This window comes from Styela clava, chromosome 7, assembly GCF_964204865.1.
Source record: "Styela clava chromosome 7, kaStyClav1.hap1.2, whole genome shotgun sequence".
Taxonomy (NCBI): Eukaryota; Metazoa; Chordata; class Ascidiacea; order Stolidobranchia; family Styelidae; genus Styela; species Styela clava.
Window position 1 is genome coordinate 176,288 of NC_135256.1, and position 12,728 is coordinate 189,015.

Sequence of the window (12,728 nt, forward strand, 5' to 3'; positions counted from 1 at the left end):
AATGTATTTCAAAAAGATTCAGCAGACGTTCGCAAGTTCGAATTCTGTGGTAGATAAATAAGTGCGAAAAGTTTGCTAGGCTTCCCGCTGTTGTAGAGTGGTTTATGCTTCTTGCTTTGAGCAAACTTTCAACTCTTACATCAGTACTCTTTCAACTATTAGTTGAGGCTCTGGACCTTGCTTTGGGCCAAACTTGCGACTCTTCCATCTGTAATTTTCTACTTTTAGTTTATCACAGGAATAATTGTTTAAAGTTGTTTCCACTCTTAGTTGAGAGCACAAAACCTAGCCATGCCAGGGAAAAAATGGAAAGATCTGTCTCCTCCCTTCAAAATTTAAAGACTTGTAAAAATAACTCCAAACCTTCAGTTGTCCATCTTCTGTGAGCATTCCCAGCGAATCAAGTAATCCTGATTGTTTTATAACAATATCTTTTGTTGTTTCACAATTGATACTTTGTGAACTTGTCTCCAGCGGAATGTCATCTGAAGTAGGCGACTCACGAACTGTACTTCTTTGATCAGGACGTTCTGCTTCGACTTTTACAATCTGAATAAAAAAAAAAATTATAATAAGTATCCCCATGCTCGCCATCTCGCCCCGGATAGTTAGATCTGAATCAAGAAGATTTCAGGCCTGAAATATAGCAGTTCCATTCTTAGCATGTGCTCGTGCATAGCCTTGTTCACAGTAAAACGCTTATATAAAAAGTAATAAAAAAGAGCCATGTTGAAAGGTCTCATCACAGAGATTCAGTACTGTTGGTTAAATAGTTAACTAATCCCATACCCTAGATAAACTGTTTATGGGACGAAAAGCCGATATCGGTCTGAGCAGCCAAATGTCTCTTGGGTAAATATGACAATCCTATCTTAAAATATCCAATGACATATAGAAGCATTATTCCAACAAACATACCTTGACAATGCGAGCATCATCATTTGGTTGGGTTTCGTTGCAGGAGAGAAGAATTCCTGATGTGTGGGAGATTGGCTGGTACCCGGAGTCGCATTTACAAACACCTGCATTGCTGCAGTATGAATTCGGAATTACATCACAGTTTTGTTTGCAGTACAACTCCTGTGGAAATTAATTCATTTATATATTAAAGACTAGAGTAGTGGTTTCCAAACGGGGGCTGATTACCCCCAATAGGGTAATTTAATATTTTCAGATGGTAATTCAGACGTTCGTTCACTACTTTAGCAACTTCTTCAATTTATGATTTGATATCACAGTAACAGTGTTATCCCTTTTACTGAGGTTGTTCTTGTGTTCATGAATTCTTTTGTTCTTGTTGTTGGTATCAACTTTGATAAATTGCACGCGGACAATTTTATTTTATGAAAGGGGTAATTAAGCTTATAGTAATTCAATTTAGGGTAACGATATTGGAAAGCTTTGGAACCACTGGCCTAGAGCATGCCTTCTCAACTGGGAAGGAGTTCCCAAAAAAGAATATTTATTGCATGCCAGAAAGTACATACAGGCTAAAAGCTTTAGTGTGAAGGGAGACGCGATAAACCAGCCAGGCAGTCGAAATCAAACTGAGGAAAAAGGGAAACATATCATTCTAACAAAGTCAGCCTTCAAAGTGTGTTTACGTGATCTGATATTCTCATAAAACAATTTCTGGCATGACGGGCGAGGTAACCACAGCAACCAAGGTTTATGGATTAAATTGTGGAATCTCATCTATAATCTGTAACCGACCTCCTGAAGCTTCAGTCTTTCATGACATCCCGACGACACATTCTTTTTGTCAATTGTTCTCTCGCACCAGACAGGTCGCTTACCTTTGTGGAATTTGGCTGAAAATATTGGATTGAGGTTACTATGAATGCTATTCCGTCTCACTGTTTACCTGACAGTTATGACTTGGATGGTTTCAAGTTGCAATTGCTATCATTACTTTTTAAATTTCTGAAGTTTGGAGCATACCTGGGCATGGTGGACTAAAAGTTAGTGAGTTCGTTCAAACTAGGTTTGTTAAATTGAATCGGGTGTACAATGATAAATCAGAAAGAATCTTGAGAAAACAAATATTAATAATCACCCCAAAGTAGTATATAGTAAAGCGGAGCTTCAGAGCATATTTGTTTGCACAGGCGCGGTGGTGTGGCTCATTGTGCTAACATTAGGAATATGCACCTCTGATTACTCTGCGTGGGTTCGCAGGTTCGAATCCCATGCCGGGATTGCTATGTGCAAGAGAATTACTGGACTCCTTGCCGCCGTAGGGTGGTTGACGTAACCGCTGGTCGGCATCTTCCGCCATAAAGTCCATGCTTCCGAAAAACAAATTACTAACTGGAATGGTAACCTGACGAGAGGCTGTGGTTTGCCATATGGTTAAACCGTCTTATCGGCTTTCCTCTCCCTCGGGGTAAATATGTTAATCCTATCCTATCCTTGTTTAGGGCTAGTTTCAAGTTGCACATCAACTGTTATCAGTAACGTTTATGCCCTTGAAGGCCAGGTTCAGATCTGCTCCAGATCTAACTTTACTGGTATCGAAGGTTACAACAGAGGCTCGACCAGGACCTACAACCTTCCCCGGCCTAGGTAGGCAATGCTGAACCAGAAAAATTCTTGTACTTATAAATACAATGACTTCTTCTAAATCAGTAACTATTTGTTAAGGAGACCATTTTCAAAGTGAAGGCTGAAAAATATCTCATGAAAAAACAACTCACCAGTAGTTTTCCAATCGTAGATGAAACACTTGGCCAGTTCAAGAGTGCAACTTTGTTCTCCAATCTCGTATGGAGGGCATTCGATCTCACTTATTTGACCGATAATAAAACCGACTCGTGACCTTGTTTGAACTCCTCCCGTGACCCCTGATACTGCGGTCGTAAGATTAAGGCACCGTAGATGACATTCACTCCACTGAGACCATTGTGTCATGTGACACTCGCCAGCACAGGTGATCTGAAAAAAGCAGGGTTTATATATTAGAATGCCAAGGTCCATAAATGTCAGAGCAATCCCCAATCATAAAATTTCAATGAACATCATAATGAGCTGTTCTCGCGATTAAATGATCATAGCACAGCATTCGGAAAAAAAAATTTAATTTTATCTTCCAATGATATTTCCAGTAGAATGCTAAAAATCAACAATTTTATTTTTCAAGAGACTCGGCTCAAAGCACTTATTTAGAATTGGAGAAGACTATATCTGAGTAAAATTATGGGCAACCATGGAAATCCCAAGAGCTACCAAGACTATAGAGATGTTTAGTGGTACAGTATGCATATTTGCTCAGAAATGAAGAAGCATCTCTGAGCAAAGTAACACACACTCAGTCGAAAGTAAGAGACTCATCTCTGAGTAAAGTTACAAACGACCATTGGAACGCCAAAGCTGCTGAAACTATAGAACTTAGACGTCAGTAAATAACAATTGACAAGGGATTTGAAACATTTCAAGTCAATATGATGAAAAAAATAATCCGAGGCAGCGAATTTTACACGGCCAGAAATATTCATAGCATTAGAGATTAATGACAAAAAGAATTTATGCCGGAGTATTGATATTACCACAGTTACCTGGCAATCCTTGCGCAGTTGATTCTCGGCAAACCATAAATCAGTGCTTCCTTGTTGAGATTGACAAAGAGAATCAGCTACTAAGATGCCATCTGAAAATAGAGGTAATGATTATCTACCGAAAACATAATATTTGAGCATTTCGTTTCTACAGCTCACTCAATCGTTTTCATGTTATTTTCCACACCAGGCTACAATTATCCCAGCGGTTGCCCCATTGTGTTAAGCATTGGAAATGCACTTGACATCGCTACTCTTAATACCCTGCATGGGTTTGGAAACTAAGAATAACTTATCTTCGACGAAATCGCTCGCTTCATCAACTACGCACCATGATGAGTGCATTTAACTTAAACTGTAGCTCAGCTACAATTGTCCCATTGTTCTAAGCGCTGGAAATGCACTTGACATCGGTACTCTAAATAACAATCACTCAGATCTACTCACCATATTGAGTGCATTTGACTTCTCGAAACTGCAGTCCGGTCCCGCAGTTTCCTCCTGGCACCGAACACTGAGACCAATCTCCGAGAATCCATCGATGGCAAGGTTTGGGTGAACAAGGAGTCGTTTCTATAGTTACGGGACATGGTCGACCGAGCATGGATGGTTCTCTTATAATCTGAGAAACAACAAGGTGACTGTGATGTGGTGTGTATGCACATACAATTATATTGGTATCAAAAACTTTACTAACATTTCAGGTAGAAACACTAACAGAAATAACTGTCTAACTAACTATTAGATTAATTTTATTTTGATTCATTTTCCCTATAAATAAACCCTAAAGGTAAGTTTGAAACGTTCTCCCACCGAAGGAGAAAAAAACGTATTTCGACAAACCTAAACAAATCATCATGAATATAGATGGCGTGTCATTATCCAGACGTCTAATATTGTAATTCCTTCTAAATCAAAGCATTTTGTTCAGTTCTGAGATCTTTTTGAAAAAAATCTTTGGGTGTCGCTGCTCGATAACCAGTTTTGATTTCCTGTGTCTTCCTTTCCCCAGTAATATAAATATCATTTTTTTCCTAATCTTTTGCAAAATATTTGAAAAATATGAACTTGACTTGACTCGATGGTGAACATAATCCTACACTACAAACCTTTCTTGTTCTCTGCTGTTCCACTGCTCCATCGCAAGGGTTTCCACATTTCGACCAAGCACACCAAGCAGATACTTCGCAATCTATCGAGCATTTTACACGACATGGTTCGCGTTCAGGTTCTGGTACCAAGACGTTCACTTTCACGCACCTGGAGAATTGAAAAGGATTTGAATGAATCGATAGAATAAGAAGAAGAGCTGGCTTGTTGGTCTATCAAATAATATTTCAGTAGTTTTACTTTACTTCTTTAACAGGCGAGATGACACGATATGTAGGAAACTTTTGATTTTAGAAAGGAACCAGCCAATGGTAATTAATGCATATTTTTGTAATATGATGTCAAGTTTTTATACTATGACATTATCCCCCATATTCCATAGATTCCGGATTCAGTGGGTTCGAACAAGTTCATGTGGTTTATAAAAACGAGGAAACCTGTTGTTAGCAAGTTTGATGCAAAAGAACACTTGTTCCTGAATTTTTGAAGCCCAGCACTTAAATTAAGCTTATTCAATTACGGCTTACTCGCTGATGTGAACCGGAAGTCCGTTACTACTGATGCAGTTTGATCTTCGTTCTCTTGTTCCATTGCCACAGCTGCCACCTAGTGGTAGAATGCAATTCCCCCACTCTGTCCACATGGACCTGTAAATACAAAAATGCAGCATAGGACAGGATAATAGGATTTTTATATTTAACCTCCAAGAGAGAAAAGCTGTTAAAATGAATTATAGATATGGAGAACCATAGCCTCTGTCTCGTTCGTATACCGGTTGAAAACAGGTAACGAGATTGTTTTGAATACATGCATTTGATGCTGGAGGAAGCGATATCCGACTGACAGATATATAAATCATCTTAAGGCAGCGAAGTGTCTAGCAATCTTCTCGCTCATAATTAACCTCAACAGGATTCGAACTAATGAACTCATTAGAGGTGAGATGGCAAGCATGTCTCTAACAATTAGCACATTGCACCAAACATTGAGTCAGAGCTGAAAAGCTTTGCAAGTAGTTAAACCACTTAATTAATTTATGTCCTACATCTAGTCATAGATAAGTTTATTTTTTCCATCCAATGAAAAATTTTAACATGTAATGTTCAGACGAATAACATTGAATACACATTTCACTGGGGAAGGGAAGTCGCAGGGAACCAAAGTTGGCTATCAAGCAGTGACACCCAAGGTTCAAATATCTAAATACATATTAGCCAAGTTTTAGCAACTTGATTGTTGGAGAATTGTATTTTTCATGAGCGAAGATTTGGTAGTTTAACCATCTAATCAATAGTCAAGATACCAATGTTCACTAAAAATACATCCCTACTAGAATATTATATACATAGTGACACTTGTAATTTATATTGGTGCCTTAGGAAACCTAACACATGACAAAACGCTGAACATTAACCCGCAAACTCACCTGTATGTAAAACAATTGATGTTGATTTCACACGGTTCAACTTGTGTTGTTGCATTCACGTTATCACAGTGGGAATCCGGGAAACCTAAAAACAGCGAATCAATATAAGTTGTTTAAATATGCTGATCGTTTAAATATGCATGTAACTGCTTTTCTTGTTATAGTTGAACTATGTATGACTGAGGAAGTCTGACTTTGGTCACAAGAAACGTTACAGAAATATATTTGTGTTAGTAGTGTGCAGCAAGACTCTTGAATCACTTAGGATAATTATCTTTACTCTTGCTACAGCATCCTTGCAATATATGCATACGGATCCACCGGCGCAAAATCATAGAAGAAGGATAAGTAGTTGGTGTCGCAGAAACCAAATCAATATATAGACTTTTAATTCAATTAAGTAATACATCTTGTTGTTGAACCAGAAGCATGTCATGTTAATTTAGCTCACAGTCAAAATAAAGTTCTCAAAGGATCTTACCAGTTTCCGGGGCAACTTTCCTCAAAACAGTTCGAGTCCGCTTCCTACTTCCAGAACAACTTTGACCTTCTGACTCGACAACCACGGAAGTCGTTGACATGCAATTCTCCCACGATGACCACTTAGAATACACACATTCTCCAGGACATGGTACGTTACATCTACGAGATCCATATGGCATGCTCTCTAGATCACATGACCTGACATCTTCAATAACATTAGCAAAGTTGGGCAAGCCGCTGGCGTAATCTGTCTGATAGCATTTTACTTCACGATACTGATAACCTGTAAATATGAAATCAATTTAATATTGTCAATATTTCCATGGCTTAATTTTACTTTGTGATTTTCTAATAGATGTTTCTATGAAGGACGACTTTCTAATTTTTTTCTATGAAAAACAATTTATCTGTAACAAACAGACATTTTTGGTCAAACAGAAATAACATAACAGTGATGTAACAATTTGACTTTTAGCTCAGATACTTATTTAATTCGGACAAATTTTCAAGCATTGTAAGTTTTCGCTGTTTTCAATTTTATTTGCCAGTTATGATTTCACAATCTGATATCAAACAATTGACTGGGGAGATTCCAGACTTTTAAAAATATACCTGCTTCTTGCGCTTAGCCATGTTTGGATCAAAATATGTGAATAATTAATTGGGTTGTCCAGAAGAGGTTGTGTACCAATATGGAGGTAACTAATTTTGTTTGCCTATCTTACATCGAGATGTCTAAAGGGACTGAAGCCTACGGGCAGGGAGTATATTCACTTGGCTAACAGAGACAGCCCCCGAACTCGTAATAGAACTAAAATAAGGAAAATTGGAATAAAATTATGCTCTAACCCTAAACTGGTACACACACTACGGGAGTACCAATAAAGAAATACAAACACATTCCCACTCTCACCTTCTCCGCAGTTCGAAAATGCTCCGTTTCTATCAATCTCACATTTTCCCCAGGATTGTGGGATCCAGTAGTAAGAGTCACAAACGGTATGGCAAAGCTCTGTGTCATATTTCTGTAGCAAAAGAATAAAGAAATTTATTGTTTAACATGGGTTGCTCGTGAAAGATATATAATTGTATGTGACTTTTTTTATTGTAATGGGTCCTTCAGACACATAAAGTACTGAGAACATAGAATTCACAATCACAGTGAATTAGGTACTCAATGCAGGACCAGAAAAATACCCTTCTTCCCAAACTATAGTAGCATTTACCTAGCAGTGGCCACTTGTACAGGTCTTGTTGGGAGTGGAAAAGTAAAGAAATTATGAATGAAATAAAGGTAAATGAAGAAAGCTGTCATATAAAAAATAAGCTGTTTGTAGGTCTCAATTATGCATGCGTAATTCTGAGATTTTGACATATACACAATATATTCACTCACCAATCCTAAATTATCTAGCACGGGGCATCTCCTTCCACCATGTTCCGACTCACTTTTCGAGAATCTGTATCTCATACGCAGGTTCTCACCACAAGGTGGCGGACGAGCAACTGTGAAAATAAAAATAAATTGCCATCGTTTCTAATTCATGTTACCGCACCTTTTATGTAGCGCGGAACCCCAATGACACATTTCAGAGGCTCACAGAACCCCTACGCAATAGTTCACATGCCATTTATTATCAGAATCGTATAAACTATAATTGTACTTAAAAAAAACTTCAACTCTTTATAGTTTGTAACAAGCTCACTAAAAAAGCTTAATCTTTTTTGAAGGTCATTCCCAATGGATATTCATGCAAGTGGTATATTTTCAGATTCAAACCAATTTATTCAAAACCTGAAACCAACTTTCTTGATTCACATTAAAAAAATAATCATTACTGCAAACAGTAAACTACCTGTTTCAACCTATTCACCCTATTTAGGATACGCTGGATAATTCCTACTGGAACCTCCAAATAGCAAATTCACTGAAGAACATTTTGCAATAAAGCAGTTTTAGATCATAGCAAAGCAACGTTAACTCTTTCCAGACAAATCGATCCATCAGCACAGAGGAGGGGTAGTTTGTCCCACCTGACAAAAACTGTCATGTTGCTATAGTTACTAATGTGATAAGATAGAATTTAAATATTTATCCCGGGGGAGGGAAATCCGATAAGACGGCTTTACATATGGCGAATCATGGCCTCTCGTCCGGTTACCAGTTTATGTAGAGTATGGGGTTAGTTAGCCAGTTATTTGTTCCGGATTTGCTCTATACGAGACTTGCAGCCACAAATACATACAGTGCTGCTGTGCTACCACAAGAAAGAAAAAAAGAACATCAAAAAAGTGTTTTTGTGCACTACACTATCATTTGCTATGTGATGTGCCAAAGCAACTGGGCAAGTCAGATTGTGGACATCAGTCAATTACTTCAGTTACGTCCAAATTGTCTAGCTAGCACAATGTTTCCCAATCGAGTGGTAACTTCTTGTTGGGAAGGAATTATATCGTTTTGTGATGAAATTTTTGTTTTGTATTCACTGTATTATTACTAGACTTTTTTAGTTATTTTTTTCTTACTATAATACTAAATATTAAACACATAATAAACTGTACCGGAGTGCTGGCTGTGTGTAGCACTAGCGAAGACTAAAAAAATAAAGTAGTTTTGGGCAGGGAGGAATGAGGAGTTCCAAAACAGTCAAATGGAGGAATTTAACAAACCGGATGGGAACCACTAGTTTAATACTAAGTGTGATAACATGCGACATATTTAATCTGACACCATAAAAAAGCGTGGAGAGTGAATCTGACATTGCTAATATTCAACCGCACTCACCGAGGTGTTGAAGACCAAGTATTTGCCAAATTGCTATGTTGTGTTATACAAGAATTGATAAAATTGATTGTGTTTTGATAGAAATTGAAACTGATTCGATAATGTGTGCCATAAGCTACTAACCTTACCTAACCCTTGGTCTAATGGAGAGGAAATTCAATAAGACGTTATAATCGTGGGATCAGATTCTAATATTTATCAAGTTTTATCTTTTCATGATAAGAAAACACTACAAGCTAATGAATTCTACACAATCAAAGCTCTTGAGAAAAAAAACTCAGTTTTGTTGTCAGCTTTGAAGAATTCAATTTAAACACTTTGCCAAATGTATCACTTTGTATTATTTATATAAAAAAAGCAGGTACTTTTGTATGAAACACAGAATTTAATATGTCATATCTTACCACTGTTCACAACGTCTGTTCTACCAACAGTGCTGTCTCCACAGGCTCCCCAACTCGCCCAGGGTGATAACTGACAGTCTTTCGGACATGGTATCTGTGAAAATAACAAACATCTTACAAAAGAGGGATGTATGACAAATTGTCCTGAGTTTGAAGGTTACAAGTGCCAGTTATTTGTGGCAAAATCTTCAAATTTAGATTCTGTATGCTTTGAACCTTACTTAAGATTTTGTTTGCTCTCTCAATTCTATATAATCAGTTTATTTTATCAATTATTTTATGTTATACAGACTTTATGCACATCATAATAGGCTTCTGAGTTAATCCACAGAAGAATTACTCCTATATTTTATTCACTGACATGCTGGTCTCCAGATTTCATTCAATACTTTGGTATGGCAGAGGCTACATGTGGCTTTGGATTTATATTCGGTTTTGGGGTACTACCGTAGTGTGTGTACCAGGTTAGGCTTGAAGCATAACTTTATTCCGATTTTCCTTATTTTAGTTCTATTACGAGTTCGGGGACTCTCTGTGTTATTCAAGTGAATATACCCCCTGTCCATAGGTTTCAGTCCATACTTGAGGTAAAGTAGGCGAACAAAATTACCTCCATATTGGTAACACAATTTATGTATTGCTTATACACAGAGCATTGATTCATGATTTCATACCAATTCAAAACACGCACCTCACAGCTCTCTTTCTGGAATTCAGTGTATTGGCAATGTGAATTGTCGACAATAACATCGGTACCTTCAATGTAACACGCAAGCGCCCTTTGGCGGTCTCCTTGACCACAATACGGCTGTGGTGTTGATCTTCCAACCAATGATGCAAGAAGTCGGCTTGGCATTTCCTGGCAAAACAAGGATGCTTTATTCGATCAGTGTGGGGTGGGTGAAAACTCCACAAAAATTGTGAATAAAGCTCTGGACCTATTCAAACAGTGAAACACCAGGCTGAAGCTCAGTGACGTAAACATTAAGCAGGAATTTCAAAATTATCCCGGGCAATAGACAATAATATGTCTTAATCATATGGCAGACCACGACCTCTGGTTATGTTACTAGTTTATGTCGAGTTTGGGATCAGTTAGCCAGTTATTCGTTTCAGGTGCATGAACTTTGTGGTGAAAAAATTCGTAACCCAACAGCAGGTTATGTGAACCATTCCGCGATGATGAGAAGTCCAGCAATCTTCTCAAAAAATAATTATCCTCGAGGGTAATCAAAAATGCGATCATGAGCATATAACTACAGCTCAGCACAATGCGCCAAATTGTCGAGATATTGCTGCCAAAGCAGGCATAAACTGACTTGTGCATATCAATGACATATTGATGCAACTGCCATAAAATATGTTGAATGATCGTTTTTGATCTTGGTGGGCCATTCGATAATAACAATATTTTGTGAATGACATTCCCTCTATTTATGTGAAAGTTGGTGCTTTATTAATACATTGAATATTAAGGAAATTAGGTAAATTAACTTTGTGATTAGCCAGTCCCTGAAAACATTTTTCAACATGAGTTTTCTCAAAGCATTACTATATATAAGTTTAACCTACCTTAGTGATATTACACGATGACCAGCGACCAATTGGTTTTGCAGTCTTTTGCATTGTAATGTATTTTAACCCGGTGTCAGAAGACTTTATCTGCATTCCATAGATTTCCTCGATGGTTTCAAGCTTTTTTGCATCGGCCTGGCAACCAACCTTCTCTCGCCATCTAGCAAAAGCTTTATCGGCTTTGCATTCAATGAGGCAGTGTTTGCTGCTTTCGGGGGTTGAACGATCGGCGTACTGAAAATACCGGAAGATGGTTTAGGTTGTTGTGTACAGATCGGTTGTCATATACGAGAATTTCAAATAAAAGTAATGTTTTTACATGAAATCAAGGAATTCCCATACACCCGCATATAATGTAATGAGCCCCCTAAAATTCAAGCACCCCCACGTTTTTTTATGTGTGACACAACACTTTATTTTTTAACTTAAATGAAATTGAATCTGAATATACAGAAACTGATGTATACACCAGCACCAATAATCGGTCAAATACATATTTATAAATAATGAATAGTTTTAACATTGATAACAAAATATTTGCCACCCTTTTGTAAACACGAAAAGAAAACCATGAGAGCATACTGCATTGAATTATTGGCGAGTAGGGATGAATGCATACAAGGTCAACAAGCTTAAAGTGAGTTCGGGCCCTGATGACAACTTTATGGGGAAAAAAAATCTAAAAACAAACAATGTTCATATCCAAGGTGTCTAGAACGATTCTCAATAACCTCTAAGATTTCACATTCAATAGCGTAAAATATTGTTTGAACGTAACTCCCTAGATATAAATCAATGCCTGATGGCAAAAAACATTTCATTTGATGACTTTTAATAATTTTAAAACTATTAAGCAAACAATTTAATTCATGCAGCTACTACATCTCTGGCAATGATGAACTTTCACAATCATTTTAAAAGGTAGGCCACTATAAAAAGAATACAGACTGATTCAAACCTTAAGACAAAGCCGCAGTTCAACAGACATGCTTTCACCAGAAGATGAATATTGTTTGCATTGAATTTTACGGGTCATTGCACCTTGACATTTGACCTCCTTTTCTTCCGCATTGGCTTCCCCATATACTGATGATGCACCAGCAATTTTGACACATTCAGACCATTTACCAACTCGCCACCTTTAATACAAAAGAAAAAGAAAAAGGATTCAAAAACCTTTTTGTCAATTACATTCAAAGTATACAGCTCAGAGAAGCACATACTAGATTACAGGCCGCTCTGTGGAGAGATAGCCCAGCTGCAAATGCTGGGGGCAAGCTGATACTACGACTTAACCATATGGCGAACCACGGCCTATCGTCCGGTTACCCTTCCATGCCGGGTATGAGATTAGTTGTTATTTGTTTTCGGAAACATGGACTTGATGGTGG

At 37.6% G+C, this 12,728-nt stretch overlaps 1 protein-coding gene across 2 annotated transcripts in view; it reads right to left on the reverse strand.

Annotated features, from left to right (window-relative positions):
* Positions 1 to 12,728, reverse strand: part of LOC120327482 (thrombospondin type-1 domain-containing protein 7A-like) — a 33,123-nt gene that overhangs the window by 1,628 nt on the left and 18,767 nt on the right. Inside the window, exons 17-33 of one of the 2 annotated variants that reach the window (XM_039393782.2) lie at positions 12,296 to 12,476; positions 11,335 to 11,571; positions 10,454 to 10,621; positions 9,763 to 9,856; positions 9,359 to 9,391; positions 7,970 to 8,079; positions 7,487 to 7,598; positions 6,572 to 6,856; positions 6,091 to 6,175; positions 5,192 to 5,311; positions 4,664 to 4,814; positions 4,002 to 4,176; positions 3,555 to 3,646; positions 2,697 to 2,934; positions 1,714 to 1,811; positions 919 to 1,080; positions 364 to 549 (exon numbers count right to left, since the gene is read on the reverse strand). In XM_039393782.2, coding sequence (XP_039249716.2) covers positions 364 to 549; positions 919 to 1,080; positions 1,714 to 1,811; positions 2,697 to 2,934; positions 3,555 to 3,646; positions 4,002 to 4,176; positions 4,664 to 4,814; positions 5,192 to 5,311; positions 6,091 to 6,175; positions 6,572 to 6,856; positions 7,487 to 7,598; positions 7,970 to 8,079; positions 9,359 to 9,391; positions 9,763 to 9,856; positions 10,454 to 10,621; positions 11,335 to 11,571; positions 12,296 to 12,476 — 2,527 coding nt within the window. The remainder of the gene's footprint in view (positions 1 to 363; positions 550 to 918; positions 1,081 to 1,713; positions 1,812 to 2,696; positions 2,935 to 3,554; positions 3,647 to 4,001; positions 4,177 to 4,663; positions 4,815 to 5,191; positions 5,312 to 6,090; positions 6,176 to 6,571; positions 6,857 to 7,486; positions 7,599 to 7,969; positions 8,080 to 9,358; positions 9,392 to 9,762; positions 9,857 to 10,453; positions 10,622 to 11,334; positions 11,572 to 12,295; positions 12,477 to 12,728) is intronic. The other variant, XM_039393783.2, reaches the window with a different exon arrangement.